Source organism: Manihot esculenta, chromosome 10 (genome assembly GCF_001659605.2).
Source record: "Manihot esculenta cultivar AM560-2 chromosome 10, M.esculenta_v8, whole genome shotgun sequence".
Classification (NCBI taxonomy): Eukaryota; Viridiplantae; Streptophyta; class Magnoliopsida; order Malpighiales; family Euphorbiaceae; genus Manihot; species Manihot esculenta.
This window is the reverse complement of record NC_035170.2, coordinates 864,075-877,273: the sequence shown is the minus strand read 5'-3', so window position 1 is coordinate 877,273 and position 13,199 is coordinate 864,075. Positions and strand designations below refer to the sequence as shown.

Here is a 13,199-nt window from a genome sequence, read left to right as displayed (position 1 = left end):
ATATATATTTATGATATCTAAATTATTATAACCGTTAAAATATAGTAAATTGTTCGCTAAATTTATCACTAATAATTCACATTATTTGCTTATCAGAAGAATCATGAGATCATTATAGTACCACTTTTAGATAATTTAGATGTATAATAAAACATTTTCAAAGTTCAGGTTTTCAGGAGTTGTTTTTCTTCTCCATTAAATTCAGGTTGAAATGATGTATTTGACTGGAACTAAGCAATGTTATTAGAATTAAAAAAATCCAATTGGTTCTATTCAATTCAACTTGTATGTAGAAATTTTTTTTTAATGAAAGATATTTTTGAGAAAATAATTTATTTCTCAAATTTTAATTGAAATTTAAAAAATAAATGATATTAATAATTTTTTATATATAAATGTTGATAAAGTTATTAACATTCAAAAATAACTTATTCTTTTAAAAACATAAAGTCTTAAGATTTTCTTATAAGGAAATACTTTTCATTAATCAATTTAACTGTGTTAAATTAGTAAAAAAAATATTTTATTAAAAAATATTTTTTATGAAATAAACATAGACTAAATTAGCTGAAAGTTTCAATCTAAACTTAATTTAGTCAAAAATTAAATTTCTGAACTTAATAATTTATTAAAAACATAACAAAAGATGGTTTTAATTTTTATTTTATTAATGTAATCCAAACATCATGCTTCTGGAGTTGTTCTCCTTGGATTAAAAACAATAGTCATAAATAGCATAAAGTCCTATAAATCATGGAAGGCAAAGTAAAAAGTTTATAAGGTGTCTCTTTTACTTTTTTATTTTATTTTATTTTTAATCTTTCTCTTTATTCCTCTTTTCGATTTAGGTTTTCTCTTACGGACTCTCTAATCATTCCTTACCTTTCGGATAATAAAGGATTATTTTCTTTTTCCTATCGAACGAAGACTTATTTTCACTATCATTGGGCCGAATATTTTTATCTTTCCTTAGTTAAGCAAATATAAATAATATTGAAAGAGTTTGATTAGGATAAAAGTATGTTGCTACTTTTCTTGTATTTTATAAGTCATGCATGCAAGTCTAGGAGATACCTCTATTTTAGCTAGGGTATATGCAAGGCCTGAGATGTCCAAGGAGCCTTGAAGGAGATTAGGTTTTCCTTTATTTGGGCTAGCATGAATGAGTGGATTTGAGATTTAAAAATAGACTAAATTCACATTGATCTAATTTTAAAGTAGATTTCGATAGTTCGCTAGACATAATTTTTATTCATTAAATTCGTTATTCCTTATTTTATCTTGATTTTTTAGTTATTTCAATTTAAATTATTTATTATTTAATTTGATGCCGCTTTGCTTTTGAATTGTCTTTAATTATGATTACCATTTTCTGAGCTTTATTCTTTGGAAGTAATACTTTTGTTTTTAAGTTTCTACTTTTGGCAATAATCTTCATTTTGTCAGTGGAGTTTTTGGACGATGATAGAGTTTCAAAAGGCGGCTGGATCCTATCTGTATATCAATGCAGTAGGTTTGGGTTATGTTTGGATTGATTTATCTCAATTGATTTTCTATTTTTTAGATTATGAACATTATTTTATGTTATTTTTGAATGATAATTTCATGTTGTAATTGGACTTTTAAGTCCTGTTTTTCTATCAATGCTGTTCTTATTTTTGAAAAAAAAAATAATAATAAAGAGAGTCATGAAGTATATTTTTCCGGAAAAGGAGCCATGAAGTTGATCCTAAAAATAAATAACAGGACCGTTAAATATATGACACGTCACTCGTTGCGAGTTACCATATAGTTCGTCCCAACATTATAAAGTCTAATGAATACTGTGTTACTAAAAAGTCCAACCCCCTTCACGGGGACTTTCTTGCTCTTCGAGCACCCTCTTCTAATGAAGCAATGCAAACCGATAGATTCTTGAAGAAGCAGCGAGACGGTGCACAAGATAATTGGATTCTTAATTCCTAATTCCTAATTCGCTCCATTTGGGTTCCCACTCGCTTAATTATTCTTTTCTTCATGGAAGCGCTGTTTGAAGAAGGTGATCTCAATAGCATTCTGGCTATCCCTGTCAGTATTTTCCCTAATCGCGACAAGATCGTGCGTCACCTCAACAAATCAGGCAATTATACGTCACAATCTGGGTATTGGGTGGCTTAGGAAATTAAAATATTAAAATTTTAACTATAGATAAAAAAATTAATATTGAATTTTCTTTTTCCCGAATAAACATTGGCCCATTGCAACTTTGTTTACGTGTTGCTGAGTTGTCAAATCCTATCTGCAGTTCCAATTAGTAGAAGCTCCAGGCTCCAGCGATTCCACGTATCAACTGGGTCATGAAGACACAACGGGACCACGTGCTATATTCTATACCTGAAAAAAAATAAAATATGAAAATCCACGCAATTTCCACGTCACAAACTTTTGTTTCATTTTCCCCCACTTGCAGCTGCAGCCTCTTACTTCCTGAGAAATATTTCTCCAAACAAAGTGTAAAGACGTCCATGTGTCGCCTAACTACTCTCCCAAACGGAAAATGAAGCCTCACATACAAAGAGGCTTCGCCGGTGGACCGCCACCACCGCCGTACGCCTGTGGCTCGTCCACGCCACGTAAGCCATCTCTTTGCCTCCAATTTCCCTCCAGAAAGTTCCATCGCCACGTCACCCTCTCCATCCGTTCCCGCCGCCAATGTGCCCTCGATTCTCCCGGAGATGGTCAAAATCAAACCGCAAGCCGGCGTCGCGTGTTGCTGACTCCACTCGTCGCTCTCGGCGCGTCCGTGCTCCAATCCGCTGCGTCGAAAGCAGCGGACGTTAACAAATCTCAGGAATCTTCCGTTTCTCCTCCTCCTCAGCTGCAGCTAGTGGAAGCTGAGAAGAAGGCGGAGACCGCGGCGGAAACCGTGGAGATAAGTTCAAGAATTTATGACGCGACGGCGATAGGGGAGCCGATGGCTGTAGGGAAGGATAAGAGGAAAGTGTGGGAGAAGCTAATGAATGCGAGGATTGTGTATCTAGGTGAAGCGGAGCAGGTGCCTGTAAAAGACGACAAGGAATTGGAGCTCGAAATTGTTAAGAATTTGAGGAAATTGTGCGTTGAGAGCGAGAAATCCATTTCTTTAGCCATGGAGGCATTCCCTTGTGACTTGCAGCAGCAGCTCAATCAATATATGAACAGAAGGTCATTGAATTTTATATGTTTATAATAGTTTCGTTGCTTACATGTATGCATAGCATAGAAATCATCTGTACTGAAGCGTATATTGGGTGGCAGCATAGATGGAGAAACCTTGAAGTCTTATTTGTCTCATTGGCCGCCTCAGAGATGGCAAGAATATGAACCACTATTGAGTTACTGTCGTGACAATGGAGTTAGAATTGTTGCTTGTGGTACTCCACTCAAGGTAATTGCTAGTCTTTTATGGGTGTCGATGAGTACATGGCCAGATTGCCCATTTTGATCTATTCGCCAGAACAACATAGTAAAGTATGTGCTGGGACTAGCAAAATTATCTAATCTGTTGAACATCAATGCTGTCATTTAAAAATCAGCTTCCATGCCTACCGTTTATCCATTTCATTGATTTTCTCACTCTTGGGACGGCCAGAATTTCTCTGCAGTCTGTAGGAGGCATCTTTGACACGAGCTATGCAAGAATGACAAGTTCCATTACCTGCATACTGTTTTGATACCTTCTTTTTATTGTGTTGGATGATAATGAGAATCTACCATAGTATAAATCAGACTAATTGGATTACAATGGGTCGCACTATTGACCTTTCTAATTGTTTATTCAATTTAATTTTTCCTAAAGTGTCTACTTTTTGCCTTGATCTAAATATTTGTATTCCTAGAATAGTCACCTAACTAGTTTCATTACTTGATTCTTTTTATTATGTTGGCTGATAATGAGAATGTACCATCGAATATCGGACTAATTGGATGCAAAGGGACATAACATTTACCCTTCTAATTGTTTATGCAATTTGATTTTTCCTAAGGTATTGTCTACTTTTTGCTTTGATCAATATTTGTTGTAGTGAGATGGTCACCTAACTAGTTTAATTACTTGAGCTATCTTCTCTCGTCTTTGATATGATTGAATGGTTTGAGAAGTTGATAATTGATTATTGTAACGTTAATCTAGGTTACCTGAATGCCTTTCGTGAGGGATTGCCTTTACATTTGTTAACTTGGAGAGGATTGCACTCTATCTAATGTCAAAATTTTCTTCTTTACTTCTTATGTGTTTTCTTGCATGTTGTGGTGGACTTTGGATATCTAGTTAATGAACTGTCTGCTCATCTTTCTTCTTTCCTATCAAAATGTTGCAAGTTTTGGCTAAGTTTGTTCTGTTAATTCATGCATTATTTGCGGTAGCATGATAGGAACGTTCTGGTTTTACAGGTTATAAGGACAGTCCAATCTAAAGGTATTCGTGGTCTTTCAAAGGCTGACCGTAAACTATATGCTCCTCCAGCTGGTTCAGGCTTTATCTCAGGATTCACTTCAATTTCACGCAGGTCAATTGATGTGAATTCTCCAAATCAATCTGTTCCTTTTGGGCCAAGCTCATATTTGTCTGCACAATCAAGGGTGGTTGAGGAGTACGCTATGTCCCAAATTATTTTGCAAGCAATGCTGGATGGAGGAGCCACTGGTATGCTTGTAGTGGTGACAGGAGCTAGCCATGTTTTGTATGGGTCAAGAGGTACTGGGCTACCTGCAAGAATTTCCAAAAAGATGCAAAAGAAGAACCAAGTAGTTATATTACTTGATCCGGAAAGGCAATTGATTCGAAGAGAGGGAGAAGTCCCTGTTGCTGATTTTTTGTGGTATTCTGCTGCCAGACCTTGTAGCAGAAATTGTTTCGATCGTGCTGAAATTGCTCGAGTAATGAATGCAGCTGGTAGGAGGCGAGATGCCCTACCCCAGGTATGCTGATCGTGAAGTACTATTGTATAAAGATAAATCTTCTGTTGTTGATTTTGTATTTAACAACTATGGATGTGCGTGCATATGTTAATGGTGGAAGAAAGATGTGAAATGTGGTTAGTTTTCTGCATTTGCAAGTTATTTTTTAACTTCTGGAATTAAAGATGTCTTTTCTTCTGATAAACACTATTCTGCCATGCTTATCAGGACATTCAGGAAGGACTTGATCTTGGTTTAGTATCACCAGAGGTACTGCAGAATTTCTTCGATTTGGAGCAGTATCCTCTGCTCAAGGAACTTGCTCACCGTTTCCAGGTATACTTGATTTCTGTAAGTGTAGAACTATACTGCACAGCATGAGATTACTGTGCATGCTTACTGTAAAACCTTTCTTGAGCAAGTGGAGCCTTGTCTTTTGTTTAAGTAGTGATACTGCAGGAAAGAATAATTGATGGTAAGTGAAGATTATTTTATATAGGTGCTCAACTTGATTGTTGCTCTTTTTGGTGCAGGGTTTCCGGGAAAGATTGTTGGCAGATCCCAAATTCTTGCATAGATTAGCTATAGAAGAATCCATATCAATAACCACCACTCTCTTAGCACAATATGAGAGGCGTAAAGAAAATTTCTTTGAAGAGCTTGATTATGTAATTACAGACACTGTCAGGGGATCGGTGGTTGATTTTTTTACTGTGTGGCTTCCTGCCCCAACTCTGTCATTCCTTTCATATGCTGATGAGACGAATGGGCCTGAAAACATTGATGTTTTGAAGGGTCTGCTTGGGTCCATCCCTGATAATGCATTTCAAAAGAATCTTCCAGGGAAGGACTGGAATCTCAGTCACAGATTTGCATCTGTTCTTTTGGGTGGTCTGAAACTTTCTTGTGTTGGATTTATCTCCAGTATTGGGGCTGTGGCTTCCTCAAATATGTTGTATGCAATTCGCCAAATGATTAACCCAGCACTGATTGCTAGTCAACGAACTAAAAGATCACCAATACTTAAAACAGCAGTTGTTTACGGATGCTTCCTTGGAATTTCAGCAAATCTGCGTTACCAGGTAAAGAAAAAAAGATAAGTTCTCTTCATGCATATTGATTTGCAAGTTGCATTATAGAACAATTAACAAATCATTGTATCACATCATAGTGGGATGATCCTATCTATTTCAATTTTGTGAAGGTAACATAAGGTATTGATAGATAGATAATTGAAAAATTTTGGGAGGAATTTTTTATTCTATTCCAATTGAATTGATATTTATAAGATTGGAGTATTTATACACAAAGAATCTAACCTAAATTAGAAATATTTACAATAAGAATAAAATTCCTTAAATCAAGCCTAATTAGGATCCCAAAGATTTAAATCCTCCTAATTAGGAACCTTCTACTCCCCTCAAGTTGGTGCATAGAGTAGGTGTATAGATATCACACATGCCCAACTTGCAAACCAAGGTATAATAGGATCTTGTTGCTGATTCCTTTCTTTGGTAAACACATCAGTTAGCTGTTCATCAGAAGTCGCATGATCTAATTTCAAGACACCATTTATTAACTTCTCTTTAATAAAGTGTCGGTCAATCTCTGTGTTTCATTCAGTCATGTTGAATTGGATTTTGAGCTATACTGTTGTCACAGTGCAAGAGGAGTTTGTCCCTCTCTAATAGTTTCAAATCCTCCAACAATCTCTGCATCCATAGGAGTTCACAAACACCTTGTGCCATTATTTTATATTCTGCCTCAATACTTGATCGAGCAACAACATTTTGCTTTTTTGCTTCTCCAAGTGACAAGGTTTCCTTTTACAAGTGTACAGTAACCACTAGTTGACCTTCTATCATCAAGGGATCCAGCCCAATCTGCATCTGTGAATGAATATATGCGAAGATGACCATGTTTAGAGAATAGGAGATCTTTTTCATTAGCAGACTTCAAGTATCGCAAAATGCAAAAAACAGCTTGTATGTGAGACTCACGAAGAGCATGCATAAACTGACTGACTAAGCTGACTGCATATGCTATGTTTGGTTGAGTATGCGAAAGATAGATCAGTCTGCCTACCAACCTCTAATATTTGCCCATATCCACTGATTCACCGATCCCTGTTTTTAGTTTGTGATTGCTTTCAATGGGAGTTTCTGCTGGTTTGTAACCTAACATACCAGTCTCTTTTAAAAGATCCATAATGTATTTTCTCTGAGAAATGAAAATTTCCTTCTTTGATCTGTCAACCTCGATTCCCAAGAAATATTGAAGTTTCTAGATCTTTAATTTCGAACTCCTGAGTCAAAAGCTTTTTCAACCGAGTATCTCTTCAGTGTCATTCCCTGTCATTACTATGTCGAAGAGTAATTTTACCCTTGCGATGTCTGATAAATAGAATATGGTCATCATTACTCTGTTGATAGCCAAAGAAAATCATAGTTCTACTGAATCGATCAAACCAAGTTCTGGGTGACTGCTTCAATCCATACAAAGCCTTGTTTAGCCTACACACCTTTCCTTGTATTTTTTCATCAGTAAATCAAGGAGGGATTTTCATATATACTTCCTCCTCCAAGTTTCCATAGAAAAATGCATTTTTCACATCAAATTATTGAAGATCCCAGTCAAGGTTGACAGCACAAGATAGCAATACTCTGATTGAGTTCATTTTGGCAACAGGGGCAAATGTCTCCTGGTAATCCATTCCATAGGTTTGAGTGTATCCCTTGGCCACTAGTCTAGTATTGAATCTTTCAATTGATCCATCTGCTTTGTGTTTCATGGTGAACACCCATTTGCAGCCAACAAGTTTCTTCCCAGGTGGGAGAGTGACAAGCTTCCAGGTCTCATTTTTTGCCAGTGTTTTTATATCTTCAATCATTGCTCCTTCCATTTAGGATCTACAAGAGCTTCTTTCCAATCCTGTAGAATAGATACAAGGAAATAGATAAGGCAAAGACTCTATAGGATGGAGACAAAAAATCATAAGAGAGAAAGTTAGAAATAGAGTTCTTTGTGCAAGGTCTAACACCTTTTCTTTGTGCAAGGTCTAACACATTTTCTTTGAGCAATTGGTTTATTTAGATCATCAAAGGGCTCAAGGTTTAGAACGACTCACCAGATAGAGAAAAGGAAGATTCATGACACTGAATAGGCTGCACAATGGTTTTTTTCTGCTTCTGTTTTGTCTCTTTTTGAATATCTCCTTAAGTCTGGTTTATCCAAACGCCCAATTTGTTCATCAATACTCTCCCCTATATAATAGTCTCTTGATTACCAATAGTCTCTCCTTGTATAGTAGTCTCTTCTAGAGTAAAACATTCTAAAGTAAAACGTTCTAGAGTTATAGGACTAGGAATCATCTCCTCTCTTATTGTCCTCCCTCTGAAGAGGTGATGAGATAGTACTGGAGTAAGATTTAGTCTCTCTAAATATAATATCCATACTGATAAAGTATTTTCTAGATGGAGGGTAGTAATACTTATGACCCTTCTATGTAGGAGAGTACCTAACAAACACACATTTAATAGCCCTCGGATCGAGCTTCACACCTGTTCTAGTATGAACAAAACACATGCATCCAAACACCTTTGGTGGAACAATATAAGCATTTTTCCCTTGTAGCACCTCTAAAAGGTTTTTAAAGGCAAAAGCTTTAAGAAACATTCTATTAATGAGATAAGTTGCGGTTAAGACTGTATCTCCCCAATAGGTTTTTGGAAGGTTCATGGTGAAAAGAAGAGATCGAGCTACTTCCAATAGGTGTATTTTTTTCTTTCAGCAACACCATTTTGGACACTAGTGTAAGGACAATTAGTTTGATACAGTATCCCATTAGACTCCAGGTAAGCAGAAAAACGGCCATCTATGTACTATGTACTATTATCAGTTCTCAAAACTTTTATCTTAGCATCAAATTGAGTATAAATCATCTTGTGAAAATATTGAAAGCAAGAAACCACATCACTCATTTGCCTTTACCAAATAAACCTAAGTCATGTGAGTGTAACAATCAATAAAAGTAACAAACCAACGATTACCAGATAGTGAGACCGTTGGAGTAGCTCCCAAACGTTAGAATGGATGGTCACAAAAGGGATCGTACTCCTATGTTACTGGAGGGATAAGAGGTTTTTGTATGCTTAGTATACTCACAAGCATCACAAACTAAAGAACCACATTGAACTTTGGAAAATTAATCAGGATAAAGTTTATCTAAAATAAAGAAGGATGGATGTCTTAATCGTTAATACCACTGTACGATTTCCTGGTTGACATCCTGATTTTTTTTCCAAAAAGAGTCCGAGGTGAATTCAAACTTAGATTTCCTTCCAACATATATAAGATATCGTATAGTCTACCATTACTGATCCTCTTTCCAGTTTGAAGGTCCTAAATAACACAATGATAAAAAAAAAATTCAATTTTACAGTTAAGTGCTTTGGTGAGAGCACTAACAGATAAAAGATTAATAGGGAAACAAGGAACATGAATAATAGAGGATAGCTTAGTAATTGGAGTACAAACAATAAAATAGGTTCCAGATATAGAAGTGGAAGAACCATCTACGATTTTTACAATGTCTTTTTGTAGACATGGAAGATAATCAAGAAAGCCTTCAGAGGAGCTCGTCATATATCTATTTGCACCAGAATTAATAATTTATAGAGCAGAATCAAGAGAGGAAATAAAGCATTATTAGAATCTCTTATATTACCCACACAAGTCACTGCAATTTTAAGAAAAATCACATTTTTCTGTAAAAAACAGTGAAAAATTATTGTTATTGAAGAAAGGATTACTGTTTATCGGCGAAAAAAGCACGGGTCCAGCAGATTAGAAGCGCAACTTGAAGGTGAGTCTACCGGAAATGATCAATGCCGGAAAAACCACCGAAAAATGTCTATAAGGTGAATCAAGTAGGGTTTACACGGGTCAGAGGCGCAACTTGAAGGCGAGTTTGCCGGAAAGGATCGCCGTCGAAAAAGACCACCGGAAAACATCACATGCATTGGCGCGTGGGAAAGATGCAGAATCTTGTGAGGGCGCGTGAGCCTCAGGCGCATGACTTTTCGGCGTCGGAGCTAGACAGCTAGACAGCTAGCCGGCGACGGTCCGGCGACCCTACTGGTGGTGGCAGTGAGATGAAAAAAGATTCCTAGATAGGGTAATACTAAAAAGGTAGATTTAGGGTTTTAGAAACTCTAAGAGAAAATTTGAATTTGAACCCTAAAATTAGGAAAAAAGTTATGATACCGTGAAGAACTTTAAGAGAAATTTTTTATTCTATTCCAATTGAATTGATTTTGAGTATTTATACATAAAAAATCAACATAAATTAGAAATATTTACAATAAGAATAAAATTCTTAAATGATTTGAATCCTCCTAATTAGGAACTTTCTATGTCGGTCAACAATAATAAAGTTGCGGCAGTGTCTTGAAATATATGGGGTTCTATTTTTCTCAGAGAGCACGTGAATATAATCCTGTATGAGAATACAACCTAAGAAATAGCTGGAGCACATAATTCTGTCCTATCAATTAACCAATCAGTGGAAGATGGCAAGAGACTCAACTTTCTGGACAGCGGAATCGCTGATTTAGTGACATCATATGTTTAAAAAAGTGCCATGACTTATACTTTTAAAACAAGTCTTATTAGCTGGTTTCCATTTCCATTATCATTTTACCTTTCACCCTCTTAAATAGTGAGTTTTGGAAATTCAAAAAAAAAGAAAAAAGGAAAGGCTAGGGAAAGCATGTTGTCATAGCATGTTCTAATATGAGAACATGCTTTCCTTCCTTTAGATTTGTAGGTTAACAGAAATCTATGTATTTTTTACTTTTATACTAATTAACTTTTAAATTTTATTACTGTTAAACATATAATAGAGTACAATAAAATGTTTGAATTTCTAGAGGTAAAAATAGCATTTACTTATTGTTAATTTTTCAAGGTAAATAGATCTCTGTATTGTGGCAATCTATTTAATCCTCATTTTTTCCAAAACACAATAAAAAGGTTTATATATTTATAATTCAAATTCAATAGGCTTTCTTTCAAACAAAATCTTAGTACATTATTTCCACTTTGAATACTTGTATCATGTAGTACCAATAATCTTAGCTACGATGTTATTTAATCCTTGTCATTTTAGCATTTCATATTATTTAGTCTCCTTGAGTAAAACTAAAATAAGTTGACTAACATTTTATTAGATAGAATAAAAGAATTAAAGAGTTTGATTTTATAAAATAAAAGGATATTTTAAACTTTTAATTGGGTTTTTGAAAAATAGGACAAAGTAGTTAATTTTGACAAAATATAGACATCTAATAGTAATTCACCCTTTTTCAATCAAAATCAAGTGCAAAGTGCATTAAACAACAGGGATGCACTCCCACAAACACCAGCGCGGCTCTCGCGGGTTGAATCTTGGTTGCTCCCAACCCCTCCTCCTTTCCTTTGAGTGGATGCTACATAGGCTTATAGTTACAAGCATAGACCTGTCTAATCTTGTGAGATTGAGTAATTTATGTGCTGCTTATGTGTTTTATATTTATTAATGTTAAGGCCATTAACAACTTTATGCAGATTATTGCTGGCTTAGTGGAGCATCGGATTGCTGATGCATTTGCTTCTCAGGCATTACTTGTAAATATGCTATCATTTGTTGTTCGGACAATAAACTCCTACTGGGGAACACAGGTTTGAAGCCTCCCTATTTACTGCAAGTTCTAGCATAAGCATAGCTAGCAATCATGATTTTACTTATTTATAAGCTATTTGGAAAGATTTAAAGTAACACATTTTCTTTAAAGCTGTAGCCAAAGATGATTAATATTTATACATACTGATATTAGGAAAAATGCTGCTATGAGATGGTGAAACTTGTATAAACTTTATGTATTTCTTCCATCTGTTTAAGCATGCAGTATTATAGCAGGCTTGGTTTCCCTTAATGAGTACCTGCTTCTTGAGGCTAGAGGACTACACTACATAACATAGTGCATTACCATTATCCATTGCCAGCTTTTTTGCTGAGTCCTCGCCATCATGGCCAACAATGATGTTGCTTTTGAATCCCTTTTTTTTTTTTGGGTTGTTGTTGTTGTCTCCTTTAGTATGAGCTTAACGTTGAGTCTGCATAACATGATCTTGTCTCAGTTCTTCCTTTTGTGCTGAGACCAACATCCAGCATAACTGACAAAAGCATTTTGCTTCTTGAGAACGTGGTTAATTTTCCTTTTACTTTGCATGCTGCAGCAATGGGTTGATCTTGCACGCAGTTCTGGACTGCAAAGTAAGAAGGGCAAACCATCTTCTTATCAGACACCGGGTTCCACTACAGAAGCTACAGTTGGATGCAACACTGCGGAGGATGCCAGTATTGATGAGATAAAAAATCAGTAAAGGTGATTTTTTCCAGTTCCATATCATAGTAATTTGTATTTTTTCAAAGCTGCTGAGAGAGAACCTAAGAAAATGAAATTCAATTTCTCTGCTCATATCTTTTATAACCTTTCTGCAATTTTTTCAATATAGTTCTTCAAATTTTGGTAAATATGAGGTCAATACAAGAGATTTACTTGCATATTATGTGGAGAAATATATATGATGCCAGTTTTATGCAGCAATACTAATTTCAGTAGAAATTGTATAATCCTTCAACTGTTTGTCAGACGCTTCTATGCTGTTCAACTGTGGGAAGGGGATTTCAGTCTATTCCACTTGATATTTTAATTTTGGCATTTTAGTTCCACAAAAATGAAATATAATGAATTCATAGTTTATGTAGTTTTGCAGGCGGAGACTCTAGTTTAGATTTGATTAATTTATTTTATGTATTTCAAAGTTGTGTAAATTTGTAAGCAAAGGCAGAATCATAATGTGAAGTAAATTCTGAAAAAGGTATTCTGTTAGTTTAGCCAAAAATCTTCTAAATTTATAAACTTCTGAAGTGCATTTTCTTTTTGATTCCGAAATAGTTGTTTATTTACGATTTCCATTTAGGACTCCATAAAACACCTTTTTATAGGAGTTATTTCTTTAACCTTTGTAATGAAATATCAATATATTGAATTAGCATTTTAAGGCATGCGAATTTGTGATTTATTTTTCTTCCTTCTCTCTCGAAATTCGCTACAGTACCTAGATTATTCTCTGCTGCTGCACTTACCCGACCATCTCAACCCAAACTGCAAATCTTGCATGATTTTCCTACTCCCTTTCCCTTAGTTAAGCTACCCGTGGCTCGCACAAACACTAAA

General features: G+C 35.4%; 1 protein-coding gene across 1 annotated transcript; it reads left to right on the top strand.

Moving 5' to 3' along the window:
* Positions 1–2,450: 2,450 nt before the first annotated feature.
* LOC110624854 (protein RETICULATA-RELATED 6, chloroplastic) lies at positions 2,451–12,566 on the top strand. Its single transcript, XM_021770257.2, has 7 exons — positions 2,451–3,183; positions 3,277–3,406; positions 4,411–4,938; positions 5,146–5,253; positions 5,451–5,999; positions 11,524–11,637; positions 12,196–12,566. Exons 1-7 carry the CDS (start codon positions 2,537–2,539, stop codon positions 12,340–12,342), a joined length of 2,223 nt encoding a protein of 740 aa, XP_021625949.1. The 5' UTR covers positions 2,451–2,536; the 3' UTR covers positions 12,343–12,566.
* Positions 12,567–13,199: the final 633 nt, after the last annotated feature.

Excerpts from the sequence above, each read along its gene's own strand:
- LOC110624854 (XM_021770257.2), top strand. The coding sequence starts at position 2,537 with ATGAAGCCTCACATACAAAGAGGCTTCGCCGGTGGACCGCCACCACCG. Across the intron at positions 3,184-3,276 it reads AATCAATATATGAACAGAAG|CATAGATGGAGAAACCTTGA; the intron begins GTCATTGAATTT and ends ATTGGGTGGCAG. Across the intron at positions 6,000-11,523 it reads CAGCAAATCTGCGTTACCAG|ATTATTGCTGGCTTAGTGGA; the intron begins GTAAAGAAAAAA and ends AACTTTATGCAG.